The 14,787-nt window shown below is 35.0% G+C and overlaps 2 protein-coding genes across 2 annotated transcripts in view; one reads left to right on the top strand and one right to left on the bottom strand.

Annotated features, from left to right (window-relative positions):
* The first annotated feature begins 175 nt into the window (after nt 1-175).
* Nucleotides 176-1,549, top strand: LOC135310055 (uncharacterized). The gene has a single exon (XM_064437019.1). The coding sequence runs from the start codon at nt 176-178 to the stop codon at nt 1,547-1,549; it is 1,374 nt and encodes a 457-aa protein (XP_064293089.1).
* Nucleotides 1,550-5,193: 3,644 nt separating this feature from the next.
* The window catches only part of LOC128682999 (discoidin domain-containing receptor 2-like), a 184,092-nt gene continuing 174,498 nt past the window's right edge, over nt 5,194-14,787 (bottom strand). The window contains exons 13-18 of the mRNA XM_053768111.1: nt 14,584-14,702; nt 14,002-14,160; nt 13,787-13,879; nt 13,520-13,661; nt 12,992-13,096; nt 5,194-11,775 (exon numbers count right to left, since the gene is read on the bottom strand). Coding sequence (XP_053624086.1) covers nt 11,575-11,775; nt 12,992-13,096; nt 13,520-13,661; nt 13,787-13,879; nt 14,002-14,160; nt 14,584-14,702 — 819 coding nt within the window. The 3' untranslated portion in view covers nt 5,194-11,574. The remainder of the gene's footprint in view (nt 11,776-12,991; nt 13,097-13,519; nt 13,662-13,786; nt 13,880-14,001; nt 14,161-14,583; nt 14,703-14,787) is intronic.

The following is a 14,787-nucleotide window of genomic DNA, read 5'->3' as shown; positions in this document are numbered from 1 at the left end:
CTCGCCCGCGGAGTACAAGGGGCGCGGGGGTACGACGACAAAGGGGACCGAGAGAGGTGCGGGCGGCGGGCGCATTCTTGTAAAAACTCAGTTCGCTCGCTACGCGGTTAGCGATCACACGTGTTGACAGTTGCGGACGCCTTGTGAAAGTTATACATGAGATTACATTCTCAAGATGAGTCGAAATGTTTTCGGACATAGAATTAATAGTCAGTGCAAACAAATGGCGTTTAACGTATATGAATATTTTAGAAAAAAGAAACTCGACCCAAATTCTGATGAATATAAACAAGATATACCTTTAAATAAAACTGTAGCAGAAGTTACTGGATTATCAGAAAAGACTGTATCTAGAATTGTACAACAAGGGAAAGCATTAAATGACAACGAGAGATTTAAATCACCAAGAAAACCAAAACAGGTTCGTAGAAAAAGAGTGGAAATAGACGATTTCACAAAAGGAGTGGTAAGAAGAAAAGTCACTCAGTTTTACACAATTTTCAAAAAAATACCTACTCTGAAAACTTTGAACGCTGTACTTAGAGAAGAGAATATATTACACTGCGGCAGGGAATATTTAAGGCTATTATTACATGATCTAGGTTTTAAATTTAAGAAATGCGGATCTAAAAGGAAACTCCTTATCGAACAGCCAAATATCACATCGTGGAGGTGGAAATACCTAAATACTATTAAAAAATATCGTAGAGAAAGAAGACATATTTTATACCTTGACGAAACTTATGTAAACGCGTCTCATAACGTTTCAAAATGTTGGCAATCAAAGGATGAACTTGGCGTTCTATCTCATATTGGTAAAGGGGACCGTTTGATCATCGTACATTGTGGAGGTCAAATTGGATTTGTAGACGGAGCCCTTGTGATATTCAAATCCAAATGTAAAACAGGTGATTATCACGATTCTATGAATTTCGCAAATTTCAGTAAATGGATAAATGAAAAGCTCATGCCTAATATACCGCAAAATTCTGTCATAGTAATGGACAACGCAGCTTATCATTCGGTTCGAGAAGAGAAAAAGCCAACTATGGCTTCTACCAAGCCAACTATGCAAGAATGGCTACGACGACATAACGTGCCTTTTGATGAAAAACTTAGAAAAGATGACTTATATAAATTAATTAAAAGCCATTTCACAGAAGATATTTACAAAATTGACGAGGTATTGAAAAGAAACGGACACGAAGTATTGCGTTTGCCTCCATATCACCCAGACCTGAACCCCATTGAGTTGGTCTGGGGTGATATCAAAGGACAATTAGCACAAAAAAGTATCGACTCTAATTTGGACCAGAAAAAAGAAATATTAGAGAGATTATTTGCTGAATATCCCAAAGAGAAATGGGAGAATTGTGTTAAACACGTGATTAAAATCGAAGACGAATATTGCAAACATGATGGAGCACTAGATGAAGTTGTTGATTTTATTATTAATGTGCAAGACGATTCTGATGATTCTGATGATGGCTGTTTCGAAAGTGAAGAATCAAGTTCCAGTGATACTGATATTATGGACATAAGTGATTGATTTATAATTTTGATAAATTTTGCATAAATAAATATTACATACATAACTTTATTACCTTTTTTTTACCTACATATCATACCTATATATCATAAAATCACATTTTTATCGAATTGTTTTGTATGAAAAATAAAAATTTGAAAATAACAATAATCGAAAAATGCTTATGCTATTTAATTCATGTACGTGGTCTCGTTGATACCATGGAGATATGGGATAACAAAAGGAACACGTTGTATAGTTTACAGTTGTTTCATTCAAATTTTGTATAGCCATTATTAATTTTTTAATAAAAATCTTCACCTGTTTGCCGCTAACCACTATGACTTCACATATCTCAAGAAATGTCCAGTAACATTTCGCCTCTTGTATTACACGCTACGCTCGACCGCCGCCCGCACCTCTTTCGTTCCCCTTCGTCGTCGTACCCCCGCGCCCCTTGTACTCCGCGGGCGAGGACTCATTTAGGCGGTTCTACTATAGTTTATTATCTTTTTTCTACCAACTTTACATTATTTTGAAGAGTCAAATTATAAAACAATTTACGCATTGTACCATATTGGTAAATAACGTTTGAATAAATGAATATCTAATTGTATTGTTGACTGTACAATTACGACTTAGATTAGTTTATTAGAAGGGATGCTAGTTAATTCAATTAGTGATAGATACTTTAAATAGAATATTCTATTTTTAATCGTTACGCTTGTCAAATCTCACGAGCAATCTCGCGTTATGATTTATACCTGTCATTTTGAATCTCTTGTTGTAGAAATTATATTTCACTGGTAATTATATTTTTGTAGTCGTGATAACAATCAAATTTATTTTGTGTCTTGTGTCCGCCCGTGTTTAAAACATGGAATTAGTAGGTACTCCGTACAACTGAAAGCTCACTGTATAAATGCATGCTGAGAGAGAGCCTCGAAATCTTCGTGCGTCATTTTAGACGAGGGTGATCATGTTAAAAAAAATTTTCTGGAATAGGCACGAGTCAGCACGAAGGCGTGAGTTGGTTTTGCAATATAGTCGCGTAATTTCTGTTGTATTTGGTTATGTTGTAAGTATCAAATTTCAATAGATGCACTCGTCACAACTCGCGAGTGAAAGAATAGTAACTCTCGTACTTATAGAAAAAGGTACTTTTTAAAAGTAACTAAAGTTTCACATACATAGTATTATGTCTTCATCCCTTTCGGGATAAACAGAGACCTCGGGCCAAAATACCCAAAGGCCATGTTAGCGTGTATGTGTGTCCATGGTGGGCATAGAGGTTGAAACAGGATTGCATTGGATTACACCCTTTACCTCGACCGACTTCCTACGGTCTGTGTTGTGTCAGAAGCAGCTGATGGGTCTAGCTCCCGGACTTTAATAGTATATGATATTTTACTGATACATACAACACTCTGGCTCTGAATCACACAAGAGGGCTCAAAATTAAACTTTACTTTGTCATGAATTTGACTTCGTAAAAATTTGTGAATATTTCAAAAATGATTTAACCAATTTTGTTTCCCTACGAACTTAAAAAAATTACACAACACCCAGACAAAATGAGTCTCTTTCAAGAATTTTTCGTCTCCTATCTATGGTTATTCTAAAATAGTACGTAGCAATTTGAGTTTATTATTGTTTGTTAGGTATTTCGTAGTAATCTATCCAGTTGTACGAAGTCCGTAAATCCATGGTTTAAAATAAATAAAAAATTAAACCAAGTGCCAAAGTGTAAAAATAAGTTTGTCTTTACACTATATTATCTAAAAAAATATTTTCTTTATCTTAAAAAAAATAATCGTGATTTAATGACATTAATCATATTTTAAGAATCAGAATTTCATGAAAAATTTTATAAACTCAATCTAGGGGAATTTTAGGTAAGTTTTATGAACATTTCAATATTTATTGGATTAATTACAATTTAAGGTATATTTTAAAGAAACAGGGCCTTTTAAGAGTTTGTTTTAAATTTTGTTAAGATTAATGTAATATGAAACATTTGTAATTTAATAAACTCGTAAAAATCATATTCCATATTAAAACTTGATGTCGAACAAAAATCCATTATTTCCCGTGATAACAATAATAGATTATACTTTTAAGATAATAAAGTGAAGCATTTTAGACGAGGCGTAACTATAGTTGGGAGGTTCTCGACCGCTGCGGACGTTCGGAGATTCAATCTCAGGTGTATACTCTGCTTTTCACCTCGATTGCGAGACCTAAAGCGAGAAAGAATAATCTCAATAATAATCATCAAAAGAATAATCACAATATAACACAAATAACTGTCTTACTACATAAACTACTATAAATTATATATATACTTCTAATATATACTTACACGATCTTTATATGAATCTGTTACTTTTTGCATATGCATCACTATGTTCCTAGAGCAAGTCATACTAACCTACCTATTATACTTAGTTGATTTTAGTACAAAATAGTAAAATCGAAGTTTTACACTTTATTCCGTCCTCAATAATATATCTATAATTGCCAAATTTATATATTTTTTACAATTTCTATATATAATTAATTTTTTAATTTGCTACATGTAGTCATATAAAAAATAAACATATATTTTTTACCTAAAACATAATGCATTATTATACTACTTTTTAAGTAAAATTAATTATTGTAAATAATCTTGCGTTTTTTAAAGTACTTTTTTACTCTTAACTAAAATCGCTAAAACTATTAAATCCATTATTTTGTAATTTAAAGAATGCAGCTATTTTATTTAGGTATTAAATGAAATGAATCTCTCTATAAAAATATATATATATTCATAGGTATCTAGTAGATTAAAGATCGTTTCAAGGCACTAATGCCTAATTATCCCTTGAGTGGCTTCTTACAGTAATTGCGTAGAAAAGGACTGTTTAATCTAACATTTGAGTGTAACAGCTATGTAATTAAGTTAATTATAAAATATTTTATACAGGGTAAATCTTGTTATTTGTCCCAATTTAATACGTTAGTGTTTCTATTTCGTGAGTGTACCAATAATTCTTGTAATTTTGCATAGTTTTATGTACAGAGAATGGCATTTGGAAAAGTCCTGTTTCCGTGGGCGATCCACGGTAAAAGCTAGTACGACTACTTGTTTTGTACTACTTGTACTAGAGGGGTACAGTTGTATCATTTCTCAGAAAAGAAAATATATTGAGCTAGCATGTATTTGTTATTTGTATGTTTTTGAGATTTTTTATATATTAATGTTAAAAGACATAGTCAAATAATAAATGTTGTCAAGCAAGTTCGTTTTTCTATTATGAATCCAAGCGTTCATCGCGAACCTATTTTGATGTCGGCTATACACATTATGTGCGATACAAAAAAGTTTCTGGTTGTGCACCTTGTAATCAAGAGTTCCTTTAAACTGAGTTTTGAACTTTGTGAATCGTAACGATTTTCACTTACTAGTCTACGTATCTGATAATAAATCTGATTTAATCCACTTTGATCACCTGGGTGATATCATCTCAGATATCAAATTCCACATTTAGTGTGAGATAAGCTTACTGGTTACTTTACACTAAAATACTAAAAAATCTCGCGAAATCTCACTATGGATAGATCATTAGGAACGGCCCTAATAGTATAGGGGATTCGAAATGAAACATCAATATTGATATGTTAATCAACATTTATTTTAACATTTAAAATTACATAAAAAGAAGGCATTTTGCCTTAAAAGTCTTTGATTATTTATTAATTATGTACCTACAGAATTGATTTCATTTATAGAGTGATAAGTGACAAACATTTAGTGCATCAAGTATGAACATGCTATCATCCAAATTGATGATCGTAGGTGTGAAGTGCAGTAATCCACACATTTATATAGCACATCACATTAATAAATTCATTCTTGACATGACTGGACAGAGTATACACAACTTGATTAAAATGCAAGTGTTGAAGATCGTATAGAATGGATAGCATATTAAAACTTCATGTAGAAATAGACAGATCAACACATACGATATGTTTGAAATTAGTACATAGTGTTCATAGTTTTAACACTCAATTTAAAATATTGGGAACATCGTAGTTCGTAAAAATAAATATTTGACGTTGATCCACACAATAAAGTATTACGATATCTTAAGTGTAACGTGAGCAAACGCAGATTCTCTTACCTACATGGTGGTACAGTTCGGCTTGGCCTCCTTGGGAAACTATAATTCACAACAGAATATTGTCTTAGCGCGTCGTCGCTGGTTCACATTGGTTTCTTTCTAAATATGTATTGCAGTTAAGTAGCTAAGTATTTTTTCGGTTGATTTCTTAGGTATTCAGTAAACAAGCAACGTGACCAGCTCTGCGCTTTCCGTCATTCTACCATTGGTCCCAACACATGTAAGAGGTCACTGCATTGTGGACAGGGTGGAACAAGTTCTCCAAAATAAAAATTTTGGATATTACTTCGCCTACGTGACCTCTCGCTTCTATTAATAATCCAACAGTCAAATGAGTTCAAATTACAGTTAGTGTTTTTTTTGTAAACAACTTTAACATTAAAAATATTTTTGGGATGAAATATAGATAAGTAAATACGATGTGTAAGTACAATTTACGATGATATGATGTTGTGATAAAAGTCCGTGGCCCATCTCTACGCCAGAGCGCATCTAATTTGTAGGAGAAAGAGATAGAAATGTCTCTTAGAAACTGGCGAGAGCAGTGGACCTTCAGACGCGTTAGCCTACGTATAACAATATATAAACAACAAGAAACACCATTTCGAAATAATTAATTATCGAATGTGATTTAAATTTTAAAATGTGTACATACATATAATGCCCGATTAGGAAGAATGATACAAATAACTTATTAGTGATTAAAATAACACCGAACATTTAGTACAACATCTTCATTAAGTTGGCGCTTGTGTCGTGTTGAGGGCCTGCAATGATTGCGGCAGATTCAGTTTGCCACGCAGCCCTGCAGCACGGCGCAGTAGCAACAATACGATTACAAATGTTTATATTCGTTGTACAACCCACAATTAGAACATCATGTTTCATTCGACATACATTAAAATACAATAATTGATATAATTAATATTAAATACATTTTAACTCTATATAATGAAATACATTTTTGCAGGGACTTACTTAATTTTAAGAGTTCCTTAGCTTACCTGTTTTCTTTTATATTTAAGGTTTATATGTTTATACGATGAGGGTTGTTAAGAGCTAGAGGTGACAGAGAGGTGCATAATATGGTTATTGTCGGATCAGCACAGACACTGCAACGGACGTACGTAGGGATCCTAAGTTCACGACATCAAATGCATGCAGTACATAGTACAATAATTGATTACATCTTACAAGTAAGCTACAAATTAAGCCTGACGATAATATTCAAACACCTGCTAACTACATGGATGGAAACCAATGTACACTGAGCGGAAGCTACACTGTTCTCAATGATATTACTGTACAGTAGCCATTAACATCAAAATTATATTTAATTCTTATAATAAGCGGTAGATGTACTTTATAATTATTGTTACTTACATGCATTATTATTATAATATGATCATTCGGGTGGCATAAATAGTCTTAAATCCCATATATCGAACTCCTTACAAATAAACTTGCGCTAACATGATATTGATACCACCCTCCATGATGGTAGTTAATTGTATAGGGTAAACGTAGCAACCAATACAGCAATAGAAATTTTGAATTGCGGGACTTCTTCGTCAAACCGCAACATTATCTACAAATTCCAATTGCAAGTCAATATCTTGCAGCCTCGCCTGCTTCGGTCCTCAACTGGGACACTTGTTCCGCAGGTAATTGAAGTACTGGGTAAGTAGGTATGTACTCAGTACAAGAACTACGTAATGATGAATGATACTATTTTCAAACCAATTTTCTAATTATTCAAAAATAAATGGATTTGACCAATATGCCAATTGTTCGATTACGTTCTAATACCGCAGGTATTTGTTGCACAAACACCAGTGGTAATAGTTGTTGCTAATTTCATTACCGATAATAAATAAAAAAAATGAATAGACTGCAATATATCAAGTGAATCTATCACCACATTCATCACTACGTTTAAAACATATAATCTCTACTATATTCACAACTAATGGTCGGTATTGCTTTCTACGAGAATATCACGTATTTAATCGTTTAAAAACTATAAACTTATAATCAATAATTATAATTAACACATAAGTACATATAAAGCGATGTTTACAAAATGCTGAAATCTCCATCCTTATCCTTATGGGATCGGTGCAATACAGATATGAAGCCTGGTATACTGTCGGCCGGAGCCGTTCCCTGCGATTCAGGGTAGCCCGATCCCTACTGAAGGTATGCACGTATACACCTCCTCAGTCTTGCCACTAGCTCAGGGTATCAGGATCAAAAGGATACATTCAATACATTCTACGACTTAACAGTTAGTTGAAGAAACAGCAAGCACCCCGTTTCATCGAAAATTACCGAATGGTTAGGTTTGGGCAATATTAACCGATGCCGTTACAAACCCATGCTCGTAATATTAGTGAAGTGCAATATTGATCAGTGATGTCTTAACGTGCTTATTGTCGATGAAGTCGGGGTAGTGTCGAGGGATTACTGGGTCCTAATTTACCATGACAACAATTACACTGTAACTTTAAAAACATCCATGGTTAAGTCTATTGTAAATGTACCTCTTAAAACTAATATTAGATGGCCACAAGGCTTCAAGATCAAAGACTAGACGAGTAATTCGGCTTGAGTAAACCTTGTGACGAGCATGATCACACGCTGCTTCCGGAAATATTGATTAGATAGTAACCTTTCAGGAAATCACTTCTTGATAAATTGGCCCTTCATGACGGTCGAATATCAACCGAATCAATTTATTAAAATAATTTTCTCTCTCGAAAAATTCGCACAGTTACATCGATATTTGCGGAGGCTGTGTGACCGCATACTTACTTATCAGATCGAAGAAAACAAGAAGCATAGGGGGCAAAATACTGCCCTTAGGCCTCTCTCACCTTTCGAAGTATACAACCTTAACATTTAAAACAGGATAAAAAAATAGGAGTTAGACTTTGGATATACTATAGACTTAAAGCCGACGAGTCATTGCGATTTACCAGATTTGGAACACCACCTATAGTGTAATTTCGTATTAGTGGATCGGAGTAGAAAAGTATTGTATGAGACACAAACTAGATTTGTAGTACTACTAGGAAAGGGTTTCCCACAGTTTCCGTAGAAGAGTTAATAAAACTACCTAGAAATAAACGCTAAAAATATCATTAAGATAAAATTGAAAAAAAAAATTTAGAAATTAGCTAATATTTCAATAGAATTTAAATTAAATTAAATTATTTTAATAGTAGTAGTAAGTAATAAATAATATTTAGTGTAGTGACCAAATAGTAATCAATGAATTACCAGCTCTATGCCTAGGATGTCACCACTTTAATATGCAATGTAAATACATGTATAAAAGATCGCCATTCCGAATGGATGTTAACCAAATGGCCGATTTCGTGTAAGTCGTTTCATTCAGATTTCGATCGTGTATTTAAGTAGTGACCTAAAGTAGGGGATTGCCGTAAAGGCGTGATAGTGGAAGATCGTGGAGCGCGAACGAAGGGCGCTAGGGTGGCGTGAAGAAATACGCTTTGCCACACCACTGCTGCATTCACTGTAGGACAACATTATTTCTTCGCTCCTTCAACAACAGTCAATAAAATGCTTAAAGACATTTAAACAAACACGACAACTAACAGTCAATCTTATCAATTTTGTTAATTATAATTTACTGTTTCTTTATCCTCTTATATATCTAAGTGATTTGCCATGCTATAAAATCGTTACGTTATAAGATGTGGGTATTACGCAAAGCTTGTCGCAAATGGCGGCGCACCCTGTTAATATCTTATTCTACTTAGTACTGCACTTGATGTAATAACATCGCAGTTAACAATATGTGATTTGCAAATAGCCAATTATATTGTTAGTTGTGAAGAATAAGAAGTTATCCATGATAAAAAAGTCAGCAGTAGTGTTGCATCTCTGAAGTAGATCCTGAATGTAGAAGTCATGTCGCTCCCAATTAACTAACCTTCTAACTATATGTACACAAGCGATCCATATTACCAACTCTACTTCTTCCAGAGAATCTACTTCAGCATATCGAAACCAATATCCAATTAAGAAATTGGAGTATTGATAAAATCAATGAGTCCGGCGGAGAGTCCTTCATTGAGTTGTCCAAGTTTACCGCTGAACCAATGATATGTAAATGTATAAACATAATGTTACAATGTTCGAAAATACAAAATTTGAATCAATATTCGAGATGCTCGTGTATTCGTTTGAAATAATGTGTCGTCCACAGAAATGTGAGTACAAAAATTAACCCATGCGTATTTCGGTCCAGTAAGTAAATAGTGTCAAAATATTAATTTATGCTTGTTAACTCACGAATTAGACTTTCCACCTCACTCACAAACAAAACATGCATCCTAATAACTAAGTTTACATATAACACTTTCCGGGCACTCGCTATCACTCGAAAATTTTACTAGAGATCAAAATTAGCGAGTGCTCGGTAAATAGCAAAGCTATGCTCATTCGAGCGTTGCAAGTACTTAGATCTAATTGAAATATCTTAACTATTAATACCGATATTAATACTGCCGAATTGTCTAATATTAGAGCAGTCTGATCGAATTGCCGTATATATGGATTCCGGACAAGTTGACAAAGCTGTCGAATGCTATGCTACCTTACGCCTACAGTTAGCCTAAAGGGATGTGACGACAAGCTCGATGACGGCCGTGCATTGGGAGCAGCACGGCCAAGTCTAAACAGTGTTGCATTCCACTATTCAAACCCAACTAAACGATAAACAGGCAGAACAATAATTTATACTACAAATGAATTTCGAAAATATTTTAAAGCGAAGCACAACGGGGATCCCTTGTTTCTTTTCGATGAATGGATGACGGATTGTTAATGCTTTTTATCAAAATGTAACAATACAACTAATGTACGAGACAAACAAGAATATAGGAACAATATGCAAAGAAAAATAACAAACCCGCCCCCGACCCACCACATTTGTTCAACATCTGTATAAATCACACAAGATTAGAACAATTGTGGCCTCCCAAACTAAACACTAAAGTTAAATAAAGCTATTAAGGTGACGGTAACGAATTATATGCTTTCAAATCATATAATTTTAGATAATAAAAATATGGTTATATAATATCATAATATTATGTGGTCGTAAGTGAACGGTAGACGGAAAATAGTGCAGCCACTAAAAGAAATACCAATGTGTTGGAACTTATTTCAATGAACATCACCCTGTAAAATCAAATTAAAAATAACTTTCTAACCTTAAAAATTAATTAGAAACAAAAAATATTACCTACGTAATTATTAACAAATTAATTTATAAATTTCTTCTGAAATATTTGAAAACGTCAATTCTAGCCTATTGGGCTATACCGTTAACTTAAGCTAAATAAAAGATAAACTTATTTAGAAATATGCCAATCTTGTTATAAAGTTGGGAATTTCGTCGAATAGTGGAGTAAACACAAAGGACACAAAGCAGACGAAACCCGGAAATAGAGGTTATGCGTTAACACCATAATTTAGCCTAATTTACGTAAAAACATAAATAACCTTTGGCGACATATCGTCTTCCATATTACAAAGGTGTTAAAGCTCCTCCTGATGATGCCATACTTACTAAAATTCTTTCGTAAAGCACTAGCTTAGCACCAGCTTAGCCCATACATAAGTACCTAGAAATTTTCGTATTTTTTGTATACAGTAACGAGAAACCTCATGATTCCGGGTTTCAGGAAGGGTTGGTTACAACATCCAGTGAATCAGAATTTTTAAATTTAAATGGTTAAGCATATATAGCCGACCCTAGGGGCCGGGTAATGTTCATACAGATTTTTTTGTCTCGGATATAGTAGGTATGCTTAGGACGCATAGGAGATGGTTTCGTCGCGAACATTAACGTTTGTTGGTTTTGTACCCATGCGACATGCGGTCGAGGAAGCGATGTAGGTCGTGGAAGCGCGGGCGCTGCATGGGCTCGCGCCGCCAGCACTCGTGCATGAGGTCGTACAGCTCGCGGCGACAGCGCGGCGGCGGCGCAGCAGGAACGCGCGCCCCGCGCCCACCGCATCGCCACTCGCTGGCATTTGCTACTACCTATTACACCACATAAGTATCTAAATAACTGCAATAGTACTTAATACTTAGATTTTGTTATAAACTACAAAAGAGCCGCCTTACTCCTGTCTATATTTCTGTGGAACGGCGGATTATCACTCATCACCAAGACAATTAACCCAGTAGATGACAATCCGGCGCAAATGTGTCCACAAGTTTGGTTTGCGCCCTACTTTTTAGAAAGAAACTGGAGAAATACTACGAGTAGGTAAATCATCTATGCCACCCTAATTATAAGACTACCAAAAATTGATATCTCGTTTGTTAGGTAACTAAAACTCACTTAAAACGAAGCAATGTAGTCAACAAGTAGTTTTCTTTTTATTATAATACAAGACAAATGGAAAATTAGGCGAAGTCGTTGATTGATAGCGACAAACAATTTTTGTATGTAATGTAACTGTAATGATCTAAAAATATCTGTAATATATCAGATAAATCAAGCAACCTGCCCGTGCAAGATGCATCATTTTTATAAGATTCCAATTTCGTTCCAACTATTACGGTTAATCTTACATTGAATTCAGCTCCGATTTGCCATTTATCAAAATGTAATAAAAGTAATGTATCGAGGATCAAGTTTCTCGTGATTCTAAAGTTTGCTTTATGGTATAGTGGATTCCTTAGCCAGATCGAGTTAACGAGTTCGGTGCTCTGGAACTTTCCGATTCAACCTTATGTCGGAGTTGGCGCAACATAACGACAACTCCCAAATCATATTAGTGTCATCAGCTACATGCTTCATTCATCTCGTCACAGTGTTAGATTATTAAGTAAATATAATTATTAACTCTCTATTATTTTTTTAGATTCTTATTTATTTTTAACATGGCTGAATCTGAATTTGAAAGTATTTTTGTTTATTTACCATTATTACTACGTGTTTATTTAGGTCGATTTTGTATTGTTTTTCATCTAATAAGGTGAATATCGTCTTTCTTATATAACAACTTCATACCCAGTATTTTTTGCTAAGAAAACACTAGATCATTTTACAAAAGTAATACTTAGGTCAAGGTCACAATGCTACACGTAGACAAAAGATAATGGTGGATTATATATATATATATATATATATATATATATATATATATATATATATATATATATATATATATATATATATATATATATATATATATATATATGAATAATAATTCATCCCCTCGTAATTTTCTTAACTGAAAAAAATTACCTGGTCATCATTCATCTCATCAAATGGCTTCGCAATACAGAAAGTGAGGACCTCCCACACAGTCACTCCGAAAGACCACACGTCACTAGCTGGTGAAAACATACCCTGGAACAAAATATAAACATGACCCTTCTGACAATCCCATCATCGTACCATTAGCAAGTGACAATGTCATATATATTTCTTAAAAAAAAAAATCCTTTGTAATAAAATTATTACGAAGGAAAATGTTTTAAGAAATAGGCAAATGCCTACTAGATGAGTCCAAGCCGCCAAGTATAGCAGTAAGACCAGTCCGTCATTACGCCGTAAGCGCCCGCAATCTGCGATCTACCGACTAGAGAGAGGATAAGTTATATTCCATTCTATGCATCTGTATGCTAATCAACTGACCATTATCAATATCATCAGCAGACTCTCCCACGGCCTGAACTGATGCTCAGAGGTAGTCCAGTGCCGTCAATAGTTGGTTTGGTAGATACCCCTGACCTGCAACCTGATTTGTTTGAATGCCGACCATGTACTGACCATCAGCAGACTCTCCCACGGCATCCAGCGCAGAGGCAGACGAGTGCCGTCAGCCAGGATGTGGTAGTCGCCCACAAACTCCTCACAAAACATTGCGTAGTCCGACACTTTAACGTTTAGATCTTCGGTTACCGTGATGTTTCTGTAATTAAATATTATTTATGAGTTTTAATAAAGTTTAGTTTTATAAGGTTAATTGTTGTTATTAGCCTAAAGTCGTTCAAAGAAAAAAGGCCAGCGAAATTTACATGGAGATGTTATTCTTACCGAGCGGCGAGGTCTCTGTGTACTAACTCGAATGACTCCAGGTACTTCATGCCTGCTGCTATCTGACAGCATATGCGAATCAAATTCGTATAACTGCAACAACCAGTAAAAATATTATAATCTGTTTATCTATCTACGCGTAAAAAAGGATTCCGTGTTCCGAGCAAAAAATTACGAATAAGTAGTTCCTATTCAACCGGCAACAAGATACTCACTTCAATTTCCTGTCCAGTTTCAATATCGATGGCAGTGGAACGGCATCGCCTCGATCGAGAGCTGCGCACGGGGGTTCTAGGAGACTCAAACCAAGGACTCTGGCTAGTTGAGGGTGTTTCAGTCCGGCGCCCCACGTGGCTTCGCGGGCAAACGCCGCTCTACAAACAAAAAATTTTATTACTAGAATTGAAAAAAAAAAAACATGAATCGTGACTCTATTGTAACATTTCTATCAATATTCTCGCCAATACCCCAACTGGTAAACGGTTAAATCCTGTGCATATTTTTCTTTTGTTTGTTGCTTTCTCCCACATTTGAGCGTTTTCCCGGTACTTCCACCGACACTAAGCGTCGAAGTTTAGGGCCCGCTTTCCTATTTTTATCTTCTCCACTTCGCACGAACCTAGCATCCTTAGTAGTCAGACCATTGGTTGTTTCGGCATTCTCCTTGTCAAAATCAAGCCAGTATTTTTGGGTTTCCCACTTTGTGTCGACATTTTTTTTCTTTCCTTAAATCTTTGCCGATAGATAATATTTTTCAAAATACACAACACAATACATAATAAACAATGAGTACTGACTTGACTTCGCTATGGCAGCCACGCCACAGGGTCTTTACAACGACAAGGCGACTGTGATCGCCATTCGGGGAATCCTCGTCGCTCAGCTCGTCGATGCCGTCCGTCTCGCAAATCTGGAGCTGTCGAAACATATCCACCATCAATTTGTTGCCTAGGATACATATTGTTGCTACTGAGTTTGTGGTATCCATCCCTCTTTTCATA

This window comes from Plodia interpunctella, chromosome Z (genome assembly GCF_027563975.2).
Source record: "Plodia interpunctella isolate USDA-ARS_2022_Savannah chromosome Z, ilPloInte3.2, whole genome shotgun sequence".
Lineage (NCBI taxonomy): Eukaryota > Metazoa > Arthropoda > Insecta > Lepidoptera > Pyralidae > Plodia > Plodia interpunctella.
This window is presented reverse-complemented; position numbering and strand designations above follow the sequence as displayed.